The sequence below is a fragment of the Equus asinus genome, chromosome 28, assembly GCF_041296235.1.
Source record: "Equus asinus isolate D_3611 breed Donkey chromosome 28, EquAss-T2T_v2, whole genome shotgun sequence".
Taxonomy (NCBI): Eukaryota; Metazoa; Chordata; class Mammalia; order Perissodactyla; family Equidae; genus Equus; species Equus asinus.
The window spans coordinates 50,137,411-50,151,212 of NC_091817.1; the positions used below are offsets into that span (position 1 = coordinate 50,137,411).

At 63.9% G+C, this 13,802-nt stretch overlaps 1 protein-coding gene across 4 annotated transcripts in view; it reads right to left on the bottom strand.

Annotated features, from left to right (window-relative positions):
* PIEZO1 (piezo type mechanosensitive ion channel component 1 (Er blood group)) overlaps nucleotides 1–13,802 on the bottom strand; it is a 66,115-nt gene that overhangs the window by 4,958 nt on the left and 47,355 nt on the right. For 2 of the 4 annotated variants that reach the window (XM_014836580.3, XM_070500526.1), the window contains exons 15-40: nucleotides 13,654–13,802; nucleotides 13,386–13,553; nucleotides 12,852–12,961; nucleotides 12,518–12,678; nucleotides 12,185–12,361; nucleotides 11,541–11,666; nucleotides 11,245–11,445; nucleotides 10,475–10,679; nucleotides 6,908–7,012; nucleotides 5,985–6,138; nucleotides 5,481–5,724; nucleotides 5,308–5,404; nucleotides 4,917–5,088; nucleotides 4,371–4,460; nucleotides 4,205–4,290; nucleotides 3,814–3,885; nucleotides 3,115–3,218; nucleotides 2,549–2,645; nucleotides 2,419–2,475; nucleotides 2,167–2,339; nucleotides 1,898–2,004; nucleotides 1,463–1,657; nucleotides 1,069–1,327; nucleotides 813–1,001; nucleotides 330–630; nucleotides 73–196 (exon numbers count right to left, since the gene is read on the bottom strand). In XM_014836580.3, the coding sequence (XP_014692066.3) occupies nucleotides 73–196; nucleotides 330–630; nucleotides 813–1,001; nucleotides 1,069–1,327; nucleotides 1,463–1,657; nucleotides 1,898–2,004; nucleotides 2,167–2,339; nucleotides 2,419–2,475; nucleotides 2,549–2,645; nucleotides 3,115–3,218; nucleotides 3,814–3,885; nucleotides 4,205–4,290; nucleotides 4,371–4,460; nucleotides 4,917–5,088; nucleotides 5,308–5,404; nucleotides 5,481–5,724; nucleotides 5,985–6,138; nucleotides 6,908–7,012; nucleotides 10,475–10,679; nucleotides 11,245–11,445; nucleotides 11,541–11,666; nucleotides 12,185–12,361; nucleotides 12,518–12,678; nucleotides 12,852–12,961; nucleotides 13,386–13,553; nucleotides 13,654–13,802 (3,923 nt within the window). The remainder of the gene's footprint in view (nucleotides 1–72; nucleotides 197–329; nucleotides 631–812; nucleotides 1,002–1,068; nucleotides 1,328–1,462; nucleotides 1,658–1,897; nucleotides 2,005–2,166; nucleotides 2,340–2,418; nucleotides 2,476–2,548; nucleotides 2,646–3,114; nucleotides 3,219–3,813; nucleotides 3,886–4,204; nucleotides 4,291–4,370; nucleotides 4,461–4,916; nucleotides 5,089–5,307; nucleotides 5,405–5,480; nucleotides 5,725–5,984; nucleotides 6,139–6,907; nucleotides 7,013–10,474; nucleotides 10,680–11,244; nucleotides 11,446–11,540; nucleotides 11,667–12,184; nucleotides 12,362–12,517; nucleotides 12,679–12,851; nucleotides 12,962–13,385; nucleotides 13,554–13,653) is intronic. The other 2 variants (XM_070500528.1, XM_070500527.1) reach the window with 2 other exon arrangements.

Sequence of the window (13,802 nt, forward strand, 5' to 3'; positions counted from 1 at the left end):
CAGCTTGGCGCTCGCCTCTGTGCCTCCCACCTGCCCCACGGCCCCTGGCCGCTCCCAGGCTGGATCACTCACAGGAACAGGCAGAAGCTCTGCAGCCGGAGCCCGGCCTCCCTCACTCTTTCCCTGGGGTGGCTCTGCCTCTTCTCTCTCCCTGTGGCTGCTGCTTTCTCCTTCTCCTGTTCCCCATCCTCGGCTTCTGTAGGGGGGCAGCCACTGATGACAAAAGTCCACGGGGGGCTCACATCACCCCCTTTACAGACCAGCAGACTGAGTACAGGGAGCTCCCCAGGGCCGCCAGCAGCGGTTGTGGGTGGACAGGGCCATCATACCAGTGGTTGCCAGGCCTTTGGGCCCTGTGCTCTCCTTCCTCCTCCTCCTAAAACGCAGACTGATGCGCCTCTTGTCGCGGGGCTTGAGGTCCACTGGGGACTCTGGGGGCCCGTCACTCACTGCCACCTGGATGTCGTCCTCGATGGGGGCCACAGCCACCCCTGGCTCCTCCTGGGGCCCCGTGCCCACCTCAGTCTGGAGTCCCAGCAGGGCCGGCTCCTCCTCAGCCCCCTTCTTCCCACTGCCCCTGTCATGGTCCTTGGACAGCGGCTCCTCCTCGTGGTCCCAGAGGCCGTAGCACTGTGTAGGAGAAGGAGGGCCATGAGGAGGCCACGTGGCCACACTGGGCAGCCCTGGGACCAGGCAAGACGGCCAGGCCCACCCTGGACCTCACGACATCCGCTTTGCCTCCTGGAAGAAGACAGCTCGGGGGCGGGAGGGGTTTCGCAAGGTGCCCGCCCACCCAGGCGCGTGGTGCTCACCAGCAGCTGGGAACGGTGGAAGAACAGGGCCAGGAGCTGCACCAGGTCGCACTTGATATAGCTGTCGCTCTTCTCCAGGCCCAGGATGCGTGGCGGGAAGTAGGGCTTGTTCTCATAGCGCCGAAGCACCGTGTGGCTGTTCCAGGGGAAGAAGCCAAACTGGAACAAGTACTTGGTGACCACCGTGACCTGCAGGGGAGAGGGGTCAGCACAGCAGGGCCGGGCCCCCACCCAAGCCCCTCCGGTCACCACCCACCTCGGTGAAGACGATGGCCGTCATCCAGAAGCGCTTGCTGGGCCGCGGGATGGACAGCATGGCCCACAGGAAGACCAGCACAGGCAGCACGAGGGAGGCAGCCGAGGCGGTGACCATGTGGTTGAGGACGATGATGAAGTAGCAGAGCAGCTCCGAGTGGGCGGCCACGCACTGGTACCCGGCCTGCAGCAACCGCAGCACCCGGCCCTGCCCCTCTGCGAACCGCTCGGCCTCCTCCAGCTCCGGGATGCGCAGGCACCTGCGGGGACCACACTCAGGCCCCCGCCGTGTCCGCAAAGGCCGGTCTGCCAGCCTAGCGCAGGCAGCTTCTGCGCCAGGGCTGCCCTGAGGCCAGGGCCCACCTGCCCACCCGCCTCCACCCCTTGCCATGCACCTGTGGAGGAGCAGCTCGCTGGCCGTGCGCGTCCAGATGTGAGTGTTGGCGGGAAGCTCCGAGGAGCCATGCAGGGCCACCCTGGACTCGGTGAGCATCTCCTCGCTGCTGCTGCTGTGGGTGTTGTAGCCAGTACTCAGGGGGCTGCCCGTGTCATCGGTCATGCTGCTCAGTGGCTCCTCGGCCCCCAGCCCACTGTGGGAGGGAAGGCCAGTCACGGAGGCTGCCTCTGCTTTGCCCGGGTCCCTGGGGTGGGGCGGGAGGGCTTCAAAGTCCCTGGTGGACAAGGGGCCAGCTGGCCACATGCCTGGGGGGCTGTGTGCCCCTGAGTACAGTGGGGTAGGTGCCCAGACTGGCCCACACTCTGGGGCTTGAGGGCAGGCTGTGTGGGGTGGGTCCTGGCTCAGCAACCAAACCCCTGAGTCCTGCACCTACCTTGACGCTGTGCTTGGCGCGTCACGGGCCTCCGAGGGGCCTGGTGGCGCAGCCTCAGCCTGGCTCGTGTACAGCTGGTCCAGCAGGCCCCGGTGCACTTCTCCGCCCTATAGGACAGCCGAGTTGTCCCAGCTCTGTTCCGGCCCAGTGCAGGGTGGGCCTGGGGCGGTGGGTGGTGGGGGCGGGGGCAGTGTCTGGGTGGGCTTGGGCAGGCGCAGGTTGGGCGGGGGTGTGATGGGGTGTGGCATGGCGCAGTGGTACCCACTCACCCTGAGCAGTTCCTGCGCAAGCAGGTAGCGCTCGGCGCGCAGCACATTGCTCATGGCGCTGTGATGCCGCGTGAAGGTGTGCAGCCAGCGCGTCAGCCCATCCACCAGCGCCTGCCCCAGCACCCACAGGAACTGCATGGTGCTCAGCACTCGCTGCATCACGTGGCTGCGGCCTGAGGAAAGGACAGTCTGGAGAGGTGGCCAGTGGGAGACACCCAGCCCCCAGCCCCCGACACTCTGCAGCCCACGCACCTGCCACCTCATCCTCAGGGCCCTCCACCAGCTCCGCCTCCTGGCCTGGGCCACCTCCTGGGCACAGGGGTGCTAGTTAGTGCCTTGCGGCCCTGCATCCCCCCCAAGAGCCACACGTGGCCCAACTCACCCGTGGGCAGCTGCCCTGCCTGCTCCTGCTGTGCCCGCTCCTGCTGCTGCCGCCTCAGCACCGTCTGGGCATTGGTCACCCATGCCTGGTATGCCATCTGCAGGCCGGGGCCTTGGGGTTAGCGCCCTGCCTCCCAGGACCATTGGGTCCCATTCAGCCACCTCTGAGCTCCCAAGGAAAAGGGGTCTGGGATCAGGTGTCCCCGCTGGGGACCTTCAGCTGGGGACAGGGCAGTGCACGCAGGCCCTCAGCACACATGGCTGTCACTTGGCGCCAGGGCCCCACACTGAGAACTGGGGACCCAGAGATGGACAAGCAGCTCCTGGCCCAGGAGACAGATGTGTGTCCAGCAACCATGCTGAGCCCTTCCCAAAAACCAGGCCACCGACGGCCACCACAGGCCTGCGTGGTCAGAGTCAAGACCCAGGAGGCAGTGGGCAGAAGGGCATGTGGCTGCCCACCTGCCTTGTGGACTTGGGGGTCTCAATGGGGGTGGGTGCTGGGCTCCCCGGACTGCCGTGGAGCTCCACGGATGGGAAGGCAGGCAGGAGACGCTCCCACCTCACCTGGAAGGCGCTCTGTGCCGACGGCCTGGGGTCCTCGGGCTGGGCCTCCTCCTCCTCCTCCTCGCTGTCAGACTCGAACAGGAAGTAGTCCCCAGAGTGGATGACTGCAGGCAGAGTGGAGCTGAGCGCCGGCCTCCCACCCACAAGACCCTCCAGTTCATTTCTTCAGTTTGGAGGGGTCCCAGGACAGGCTGCACTGTGCTGCCCAGCTTGGGTTCCCTCAGCATCCTGTGACCCCCAGGACCAAGGCCACATGCACCCTTCCCGCAGAGGACAGCCACCGTGGCTGGAGACAGAGCAGCAGGCTAGGGGACGGTGACACATGCACAGGACACAGCCAGAGCGGTGGGACGAGACCAGACTGGACGAGAGTAACACAGGGCTCAGGGCCAGGGAAGGAGAGGGCAGATTAGCAGTGAAGATTCAGGCTTCTGAATCGAGAGTTAGAAAAATGCAGGGCTTGTTGTTAGGGACCCAGTTAGATGGAGACCCAGCCCCTCACTCCTGTGTGGCGGGGCAAGGCCTGAGAGCCCACGCGGCAGGGCTCCCAGGGAATGCAGGGAAAGGAGAGCACAGGCTGGAGGCCAGTGCAGGCGAGTGCCCTCTGCCTCAACAGGAGACAGCAGGCGAAAGGGGGCAGCCGCCTGGGGAACAGCAGGTCCCACAAGGTGGTCAGGGCAGGCCAGGCTGGGGCGGTACCTGTGGCGTGGTCCAGCCAGGGCCGCCACCACTGTCTCCGTGGCGGGGAGGAGCCCCCTGGACTGCCGGGCCCTGTGGAGGGGCAGGGCGAGCATGAGCCAGCGGGAGAGGCAGGGAGACGGGGTGAGCATGGCCCCCGGGCAGAGACAGACACGCAGCCCCTGCAGCCAGAGGGGCCACATGGTGCCCTGGGGGCAGAGCTCAGCCCACATGTGCAGATGGACAGTCATGGGCCTGCTGCGTGGCCTGCGGGGACAGAGAATGACCACACGGCACAGGACAGATGGGCGAGAAGCCCTGTGGGACGTCACATGGCACAGACGTGTGCAGGCTCTAGCAGGCACGAACACGCCAGGGCACCAGAACCCTCAGAGGCTGTGTCCACACTCACCTGGCTCCTGGCCGGGGTCCAGGGGATCCTGGGGGCGGCTGCGGCCCTGCCTGTGCTTCTCCTGCTTGGCCCGGATCCGTTCCATCCTGTGGGGTGGGAGAGGCAGCTCTGAGCGCCAGGTGGGTGGGTCAGGAGACCTGGGGCGCCCACCCCAGACGGCACCTACTGTCTTTTCAGCTGGGCCAGGGACTTCTCCTCCGCCCTGCGGTGGAGGTCGATGCTCTTGAGGTTGGCAGCATTGTAGAGTGCGAAGCCCCTGTGAGGAGGGACAGGAAGGCTGGGCACACAGCTCAGCTGCACAGGCTCCCAGGCCTCTGGGCCCGGCCCAGCCCCCATGGTCCTCCCTGCTCACACCAAGGGCCAGCTCCCCACCACGACACCCGCCTTGTCATGTGCTGGTGAAAGGGAGGAGTGGCCTCCAGTCTCATAGGTGGAAAATGTGCTAGTGAAGAGGCGTCGGCGGGATAGCAGCCCTGGCCGCCCAGCCACGGGAGGAAGGCCCTCCAGTCGGGGTGCACACTCTGGCCGGCGTGGGGGCAACAAGCTGACGGCAGAGCCGGGCCGGGACCGCTCATCATCAGTCAGGCATTCAGGCCTGTGAAAAGGCCCTAGGGGTCTGTGGGCCTCGGTTCTCCCCCCAGGGGACGTGTCAGTGTCATGGAGAGGCGACGCCTGCCCTAGAGGGCCCCGGGGGACCTGAGGCAGGGCCAACCTGGAGGCCAGCAGAGCGGTGGCCTGGAGCTCGGCCCTGACGTGCAGGAAGTAGTGACTGAGGAACACACGGCGCTGCAGCAGCAGGAACAGGAAGCAGACGCTGTCCCAGAGGACGCCGGCTTCCTCCACCGGCAGCAGGCAGTCCTGGTCCCTGCTCAGCATCTCCTTGGCTGCAGGACAGACACAACACGGGTCAGAGGCGTGGTCAGCGTCAGGGGCACAAATCAGGGACGTGGGTCGGGGTACAGGCCAAGGACAGGGGTGTGGGGCACAGGTCAGGTGCATTTGTTGGGGTCAGAGTCAGGGAATCCTGGAAGCAGCGCGTGTCCCTGAGCGGCTCCTCCCCTGGCATGTCCTTGGCCCCCAGCTGCCTGCCCTCGCCCACTCACGGTCATAGTAGCCTTTAACGGTGCACACGAGACTGAAGAGCTGGATGACCCAGCAGAAGTTGCTCTGCATTTGCTCCACGAAGACGCAGGACAGGAGCTAGGGGTGGGAGGAGGATCAGCCTGGGCCCACCGGGTCAGGAATTGGGGGTCAGGGCTGGGCGGGCTGGGCTCACCGAGAGCATGTTCTTGGAGATGATGACGGTGACGTTGTAGAGAATGAGGCAGTCCCACAACACGAGACGGGCGTGCGTGTCCTTCTGCAGCAGGGTGGTGCCGAAGAGCAGCAGGTAGAAGCAGGCCAGCAGGTAGCCCAGCCCGAAGATGCTGATGCGGGTGGCCCCCGTGACGAACACCACCACCAGCACCAGCCAGAAGAGGTAGCGGAAGACGGCCACCTTCAGCATGTCGAGGTAGGACCTGCCGGGTGGGGTGTCACCGTGGCGCCCGGGTCCCCTACCTCCCCCGGCAGCCTCAGACCAGGAGAACTCCCTCTGCTGCGAGGTCAGCATCCGCCCCTCGTCCTGGCCACAGGGACACCACTGGCAGTGTCTGTCCCAGGCTCGGTCCTAGCCGGAGCCTGGGGACGTCTTTCAGCCCTGCTGACCAGCTGCCGCCGCAGCCCCGCAAGCCCCCAGCCCTGAGAGGGCTCCTCAGGCTGCCGCCACCCCGAGACTTACCTGCAGTGGATGAAGTTGGGCACAGGGTTGGGCTCCCCACGCAGCGGCTCCAGGTGGTCAGTGTTGACGCCAGCCATGTGTTGCCACTCCTCGGTGCGCTCGGCTGAGAACACCTGCCACTGCTGGGAGGCGCAGAGCAGCAGGAGGAAGTCACCTGCAGGCACACGGGAGGCCACTTCTGCACTGCAGCCCAGGAACCACTGACCATGCAGGGGCCTGGCCACGACGGAGTGGCAGCACGCATCCCGCCCGGCATTCACCGTGAACCCAGACCAGAGAGAAGCAGCAGTGAGTGTGCGTGGGCAGACACACAGCTACCTGTGTGAACGCGGGCCCGTGGTGTCTGCACGGGTGGGGTGTGCACGTGGATGTCGAACACGCCTGTCTGTGTACACGTTCTGTGTCTGTGCATGTACACGTGGCTCTGCATGGACCACGTGTGTCAGGAACAAGGCCATCATGCGCCTCACTACACCACGTGGGCACCCACCCCTGTGTCCACACCAGTGTCCACATGTCTACCCTGCAGCCACCTGTGCCCACACCTGTGCCCACCCTGCATGCACACCTGCAACTATCCCTGTGTCCGCAATTGCAGGCACACCTGTGCCCATACCTGCATGCACCCCTGCGCACACACTGGTGAGCAGAAGCGTGTCTGCGTGGTTGGGCGTGCACATGTGAGGTGGACCCCTCAGTCTCACGGGGATGTGCCTGCAGGATGGGGCACTCATGGGACAAAGGCCCCCACTGGGGAGCTGAAGGATTAGACCGGCCGGTGAGGCCTGGACAACATGCTCCTCGCTGGCTGGGGAGGAGGGCCCATGCTTGCCCGCTGCCCGCGTCTGTGTGGAACCTCCACGGCCCCCTGGGAGGCCGGCAGGTATGCGTGTGGATGAAGGGTCTGGCCGGTGGGCACTCACTGATGAGGTTGGTGGAGTTGGGGGCCCTGAAGAAGTCCGGCAGGTACAGCCACTTGATGAGTGCGGAGTTCATGGGGATGGCCTGGCTCCAGCGCCACGGGTAGTCTGTGGGTGAAGGGTGTGTGTCAGGCCCCAGATGTCCCGGCCTATCCCCATCTGCTGGCCAGCGGCCTCCAGGAGCCCCGAGTCCACAGGAATCATTCTTACACCCACTTGCATGTGTTCACACAGTCTCAAAAACACACCCCCTCTCACTTGGCGTCTCGAGAACATGTGGGCCCAAAGATTCTGCCATGTTCTTATGTACACACTTCTCAGGCACAGACTGAGCCCCAGGCCCCCAGGGGATGATGAATCAAGTGACAGTTAAGGGTAATGGCCAGTAGGTGGGCAGGGCGCCTGGTGTGGACGGGCCAGGATGAGACATCATCACACACCCACCAGAACAGCTACAAGAGAAGACAGTGACAACACCAAATGCTGGGGAGGACACAGAGAGAGTGGGTCACACTCACTCGGCTGGGGTAAGGTAAAATGGGACGGCTGTTCTGGGCATCAATCCCAGAGAAGTGAGAACCACATAGGACGTTCACAGCAACTTTGTTCCTAAGAGGCCCAAACTGGAAACAACCAGAGTATTACCTGGAGGGAGTCAAACCAACCACGGTACATCCAGCCAGGAATACTACTCAGGAAGGAAAAAGAACAAGCACCGGTGCGCACAACCCAGAGATGCTCCTCAAACGAGTTTTCTAAGTGGAGGAGGCCAGCCCTAAAGGCTCCATGTTGGACGCATCCACTCACATGGCATTCCGGAGAAGACAAAACTATGGGGACAGAAAACTCAGCGGTTGCCTGGGGGTGCGGTGGGGGAGGGGTCGGACTGACTGCAAAGGGGCCGCATGACGCAAAATTCGGGGTGATGGAAATGTTCGGAAGAGAAATGTGGGGGCAGACATACACCTCTGCGCCCCGCTCAGAACCCACAGAATTGTACACCACAAGGGGACTTTACTGTCCCAAAAATAAACATCAACCGGATGGCGGGGGACCCAGGACCGAGCGCAGACTAAGTGAGTGTCACTAGACAACAGGCATGGGACGCACCTACCGGGAGGCAGGGGAAGGAACCAGCCTAAGCAACCTGGGAAAACGGTGTGTGACAGAAGGAACAGGGCTGGCCAAGAGGGCCAGGCAGCAGTGACGTGCACGGCGACAAGCACACGCAGTGCCCAGCTCTCGGGGTCTAAAGCCCGCCCTCCGTGAAAGGGGCCGGGCTCCGTGGGCAGGGCAGGGCAGGGAGCACGGGCTGAGGCTGGAACGTCTCGTGGAGCAGACGCAGGGTGTGCTTGGAAGAGGCCGGGCACGTTGAAAGGGCCAGTGTGGACGGCAAAGCAGACAGCAATGGGACTGGGGCAGCACCCGAGGAAGAAAGCTCCAGAGTCCACACAGACACAGACAAACAACTGAGCGAATAAATGGGAGAAGCGACAGCTCTCCCTTACCAAAGACGCCAATTAACAACAGGAGAGAGGGCCGTGAGCAGACCTGATTAACAGCAGCTGCAGGCAGATCCCGCAGCGATGCTGAGGTTAGCAGGTGGTCACTTAAGGTGTCTCCCCACAAATAAACATGTACTAGTTACAAGGAGAAAAAGACTAACTTCACCGTGGAGAGACCCACAGACAGCGCTGTGCCTGAGTGACGAAGGGTAATGCCACCGGGATGAGACAACCTGGCCCCGCTGTGATGCACTGGGTGGACATTTCAGAGCTGTGGCATTCTTGCCAAAAGTGCATAACCTGGTCTAATTTTGAAACACCAGACATTCCCAGATCGAGGGTCATTCTACAGAATAACAGCCCTATGCTCCTCAGGTTTCAAGGTCATGAAAGGGGAAGAAAGGGGAGGAACCATCCCAGCCCGGAGGACACAGCACGACCAAGTGTGACGTGGGCTCTACACGGGGTCCCAGCACAGGAAGCGGCATCGGGCTGGCTGGGGAGCCACTCGTCTGCAGTTCGTCCACAGTGGGTGGCACTGCGCCAGCGCTCACGTCTCCGCTTTGGTCACTGCCCAGGGTCACGTCAGAGGCTGAACAAGGGACAACTGGGCAAAGGGCATTTGGGAGCCCTGCACAGCTCACAACCCTCTTCACTCCATGTAACAAGTTAACAAAACCAAGCAGAAGGGAACCAAGCGCTGACACAGAACGACATGGGGAATCCCAAATGTATTCTGAAGGATGCAGCTCAACAGTGACGTGCCGCCTGAGTCTCTTTCTAAGAATTCTGGAAAAGGCAGAGCAGAAACGGTCAGATCAGTGGGTGCCAGAGGTGGGCAGCCAAGGGGGCTGCCACATGGGCGGGGACTTGGGTGCTGGACACTTGTGTGTCTGACTGTGGTGGCGGTCGCAGCTCTCTATGCTTGTGTCCAAACCCTAAAAGGGGGAGTTTTCCTGAGCATGAACAAGCCTCGATGGACCTGACTTTCAAGGACAGAGACAGAGCATGTCAAAAGCACCAGCTTGAAGGGACCCCCGGCCAGCAGTGACCCTCTGAACATCAGGGACAGCAGGGCTGGGCTGTGACACGTTAGACAAGAAGGGCTCCGTGGATCTGCTGACGAGAAACAGAAAGATGGGAGGGCAGGAAACCAAAGCTCATCTTCACAAACAAGCCAGCCGGCAACCGCGCCAGGAATCACACATCGAACGCGCCCGTCTGAGAGTCCCGCCAACGGCCGACTCCCGAGAGTCGCTGGATGCGGACACCGCCCACGGTGGAAGCAGAGCCGCAGCCCCTCCCCAGGGAAGGCTGGGGACCCCGGGACAGGCCAGACGGCCAACTGGACGCCACTTGTGGCCTTGCTGAGGACAGCACTGCTGTGGGCCACTCCTGCCACAGCGTCTGCCAGTGTCTAGCGTTTGGGAACAGCTGACAAATCTAAAGTCACAGCTCTCTGCAAACCCACCGCCTGACTCTGGAAACATCATGAGAGTCGGGCCCAAGGAGACAAGGGGATAGCCACATGCAAACACCTGACCCCAAAGCAGAGCCACAGCCACCCTGGATGGTGCCGCAGAGCGCAACAGCACACCAGACCAGAGTGTCGTCCAGGAAGGGGCTGCTGCATGGGGCCCTGTCTTGGGGTACAGAGGGCGCCCGCCCTCAAGCGGCACTGGGCATGGAGCCCCACAATGGTCTCTTCTCCCAACTTTTCTGATTGTTTGAAGCTCTTCAAAATAGAATCTTGGGCAAAAAATGAAAATAGAAAGCAGTGGACGCAGGGAGACCAGCGAGAGGCCAGCACCACCACCCGAGATGGCACAGCTGTAACCGGCCAAGTCATGGAGGGAGCACTGGGGGCACTCGGGTGGGCGCTGAGCCAGATGGACTCACTGGGGCCGGGCCGTGGAGGAGTGAGGCCAACTCAGAGCTGGGGGAGCCCAGAGAAGATGGGCAACACCCCTCTGCTTCCACGCAGCCACAAGGCCTAGAGAGCCCTGGCCACAGCCAGGCACTGTGGCTCACTCAGCACTTGCCCCCAGCGGCGGTCCCCGCTCACCGATGCACAGGGCGGGGGGGACGCCCAGGCACAGCAGGTACTGGTACAGCAGGAAGAGCGCCAGGAAGAGGCAGTAGTTGGGCCAGAGGCGGGCGATGGCCCCGCGGCGTCGGCGGGCGAGGATGGCCACCAGCCAGCAGCCATGCAGGATGACCATGAAGTTCATGCGCTGCCCGATCACGTTCACGGCCATCAGGAAGCAGACCTGGGGGCGGCAGAAGGGGGAGGAGGTGAGAAGGGGACACAGCGAGCTGGTGGCAGGGACCTTCTTAGCTCTGCTTCCGGGCAGCCTCAGGCCCAGCCAACTGGATCCAGGGACCACAGGTGGCACAGGGAGGTCAGGCAGGCTCGGACTGGTGCACCCTCTGCCTTGAGGTGTCCGGCATTGTGCACAGAGTACGGCCAGGGTCCCAAGCTCACAACAGCCCACGCTACCCTCCTGGGAGGGATGGAAAGGCTGGACATGTCTCCATCGTGCAGGGGGGGGAAACTGAGGCTGGGGGTGCTCTGTGGCAGAATTGAGACTCTGACCCTATCTCCAGCCTGCGTCCCGGACCCCCTGCCCTCACTCCACAGGCCCCTCTCCAAGTGCAAGCTGACCAGGCCCGGGAGGACCCAGTGCCCTCCGTGGTCCACCGCCCGTGCCCCCAGCTGGCCTATGTGGGCTTGCAAGACGCGGATGCTCAGCAAAGGCCCCACAGAGGGAGGCAGGGACCCCCGGCAGCTGAGCCCTGCCTGGAGAAGGGGCTAGGGTCGACACCCGGCCTCACCTCCAGCCCAAATTTGTAGAAGAAAAAGTTGACGAAGTACTTGAGGCAGCTGAGCAGGTCCTGGTCCAGCCGCTGGCGGGTGCCGTCGGCGCAGACGGCCTGGGCGGGCAGCGGGGCCAGCTGGTGCTGGCGGCGGTGGTGCTCCTGGCGCCGGTAGACCACAGCCTCGAACACCAGCAGCAGCAGGATCTGCAGGTGGTTCTGGAAGGAGGGAAAGAACAGTTACAGCCCGTCCGCCCTGCCCACCCCGGTCCCCGGGGCCACCCCGCCCCGCAGCCCCCAAGCCTCTCACTCACCTGGATGTAGCCCAGGTTCGGGAAGCCCTTCCGCACCCCAAACCAGTTGGCCGGGTCAATGGGCCCACGGTACAGCAAGGACTGGTTGATCTCTGCTTTCTGCAGGTTCGTGCTATTGGGGAAGGGCTGGGGGCGGGGACGGCGTGAGCACCCGCTCTCCATGGGGAACTGGATGCTGACCCCACAGACCACCGCCTCTGCCTCGCACATCCCACTCCAACCACAGCTCCCACCGGGTCTGGGCCAGACCACAGCTGCCTCCAGCCAGGAACGTTGGGGGATGTCAGCCTCCAACCCTCCTTAATGGGGAAGAGGACAGGGTGTCCGGGGATGGGGAGGCCACAGGCAGGGGCTGAGGAGGGTAAAGGAAAGCGCTGGGCCTGAGCAGCCTTCCCGTCCCAACCTGACTCGGGGCCCCCTGCACTCCAGGAGACGTCTGGCCTCAGCACCACCTCACACCATGACCTGTGCTTTGTCGGCCAGGTCAGGACACTTCTCTGAGCCCAGACACCTTGGCGTGGGGAGTGGGCCCTCTGTAGGCCAGGCTACCCTCTCCAAGAAGCCGCTGGCCGGGGGACAGGCCCTCTGCATCCGTGCCTCCCCACTCTGAGCTGCAGCAGCAGCCCCCGCGGCCGGGCCCGTACCTCGGTGCAGTTGCTGGAGTACTCGTGGGGGCTGACCACCTTGAGCTGGTAGAGCATCTTGCACACGATGATGATGCAGGTCCACACAGTGGACAGGCAGGAGGCCATGGGCCGGAAGCGCGGGTAGGGCAGGGCGAAGGCCCACAGCACCACCAGCAGGAGGTTCATCACCGACACCTGCGGGTGGCAGGCACACGGGCAGTGGTGGGTGGAGCAGCACCCCCTGCCCAGGCCCTGCGATCCGCAGCCACCCGCACGTCCTGGCTCCATGGAGGCCAGCAAGGGTGTCCGAGTGACCCCACTGCAGACGAGGAAGGTGCGTCCCACTCTCACCTCCTTCAGGGCCACCCAGACGGTGTACAGGGCCACCAGCTTGAAGACGTGCAGCTCCAGCAGGCGCCCCACGAACACCTGTGCGCAGGTGACGATGTCCGAGAAGCCGGCGGCCAGGTCCAGTAGCCGCTCGGCCACCAGGCCCCACTTGTTGGCTGTGGCTATGGGGAAGGGGCCACGGTGAGGAGGGCTGGGACGCCCGGGCCTCGGGCTGTTCTGTCCCACGTACAGTCAAGGCTCCGCAGCTCACAGGGCTCCAGCACACGACCCGGAGGCTCAGCCCTCAGCACGCTGCACTCGCCTCTTGGGGCCACAGCCTGCCCCTCTGACTTACCTTCCAGGACCAATGTGGCCTGGGGGGGGCCAGCCGTGCTCAGCCCCTCATCCCTGGGGGCCTCCTCCTCCTCCTGCTGTAGCAATGGGGTCCCACTCACCAGGTCCTGCCTAGAACAGAGCCCCAAAGTGTCATTTCCTACCCACACTCCTGGGGTGGGCCCCAACCCACCCTCACCCTGCCCTACCCCTGCTCTCCTGGAGCTGACAGAAGCCCTGCCTGTACCCCCTCTGCTCTGTGACCTGTGTTGTTTGTGCTGCAGCCCCTAGGCCGTGAGTGGGCCAGCCGACATTCCACCCCTGTGACCCCCAGCGCCTGAGGCCCCTCAGCATTTGGAGTTGGGGGCCGAGGCCTTCCCTCCTCTCCAGGTCCCCCCTCCAAATTCCTCCAGCCCCCTCCCCCTCCCAGACAAGGCCCTTTTCTGTGCTAGGTCAGGGGTGACACCCTGCAGACCCCCAAGCCCCCATGAGCCGAGCCTGGAGCCTGTGACCCTCGGGGGTGGCAGCGGCGGCAGGCAGCGGGCGGAGGGCGCACCTGTGGGCCGGGCGCGGGCGGTGGACACGCTCCAGGTCAGTGAGCTGCATGAAGGGCTGGTGGAAGTAGTGCAGCTGCAGGATGCAGGCGAGCAGGAAGAAGCCGGGGATGAGGATGCTGGAGAAGAGCTCGGACACGCTGAACTGCTCCAGGCCCAGGTCCCCCAGCCTGGCGCGAGGGGGCGGCTGTCAGCACCAGCCCGGCCCAGCCCCGGGGCTCCCATGGCGCTGGACCCTGAGAAGGTGAGCGGGCCCCCCACCCGACTCACTGCTCGTCAGTGAAGCCCGTCAGGTTGCGCCAGTACATGGGGAAGTCCTGGAACTGGAAGGTGTAGACGGCGATGAGCACCAGCATGGTGTAGGCCACCACCAGCCACCAGAACACCTTGAGCAGCTTCCGCCACAGGCTGTAGTAGAC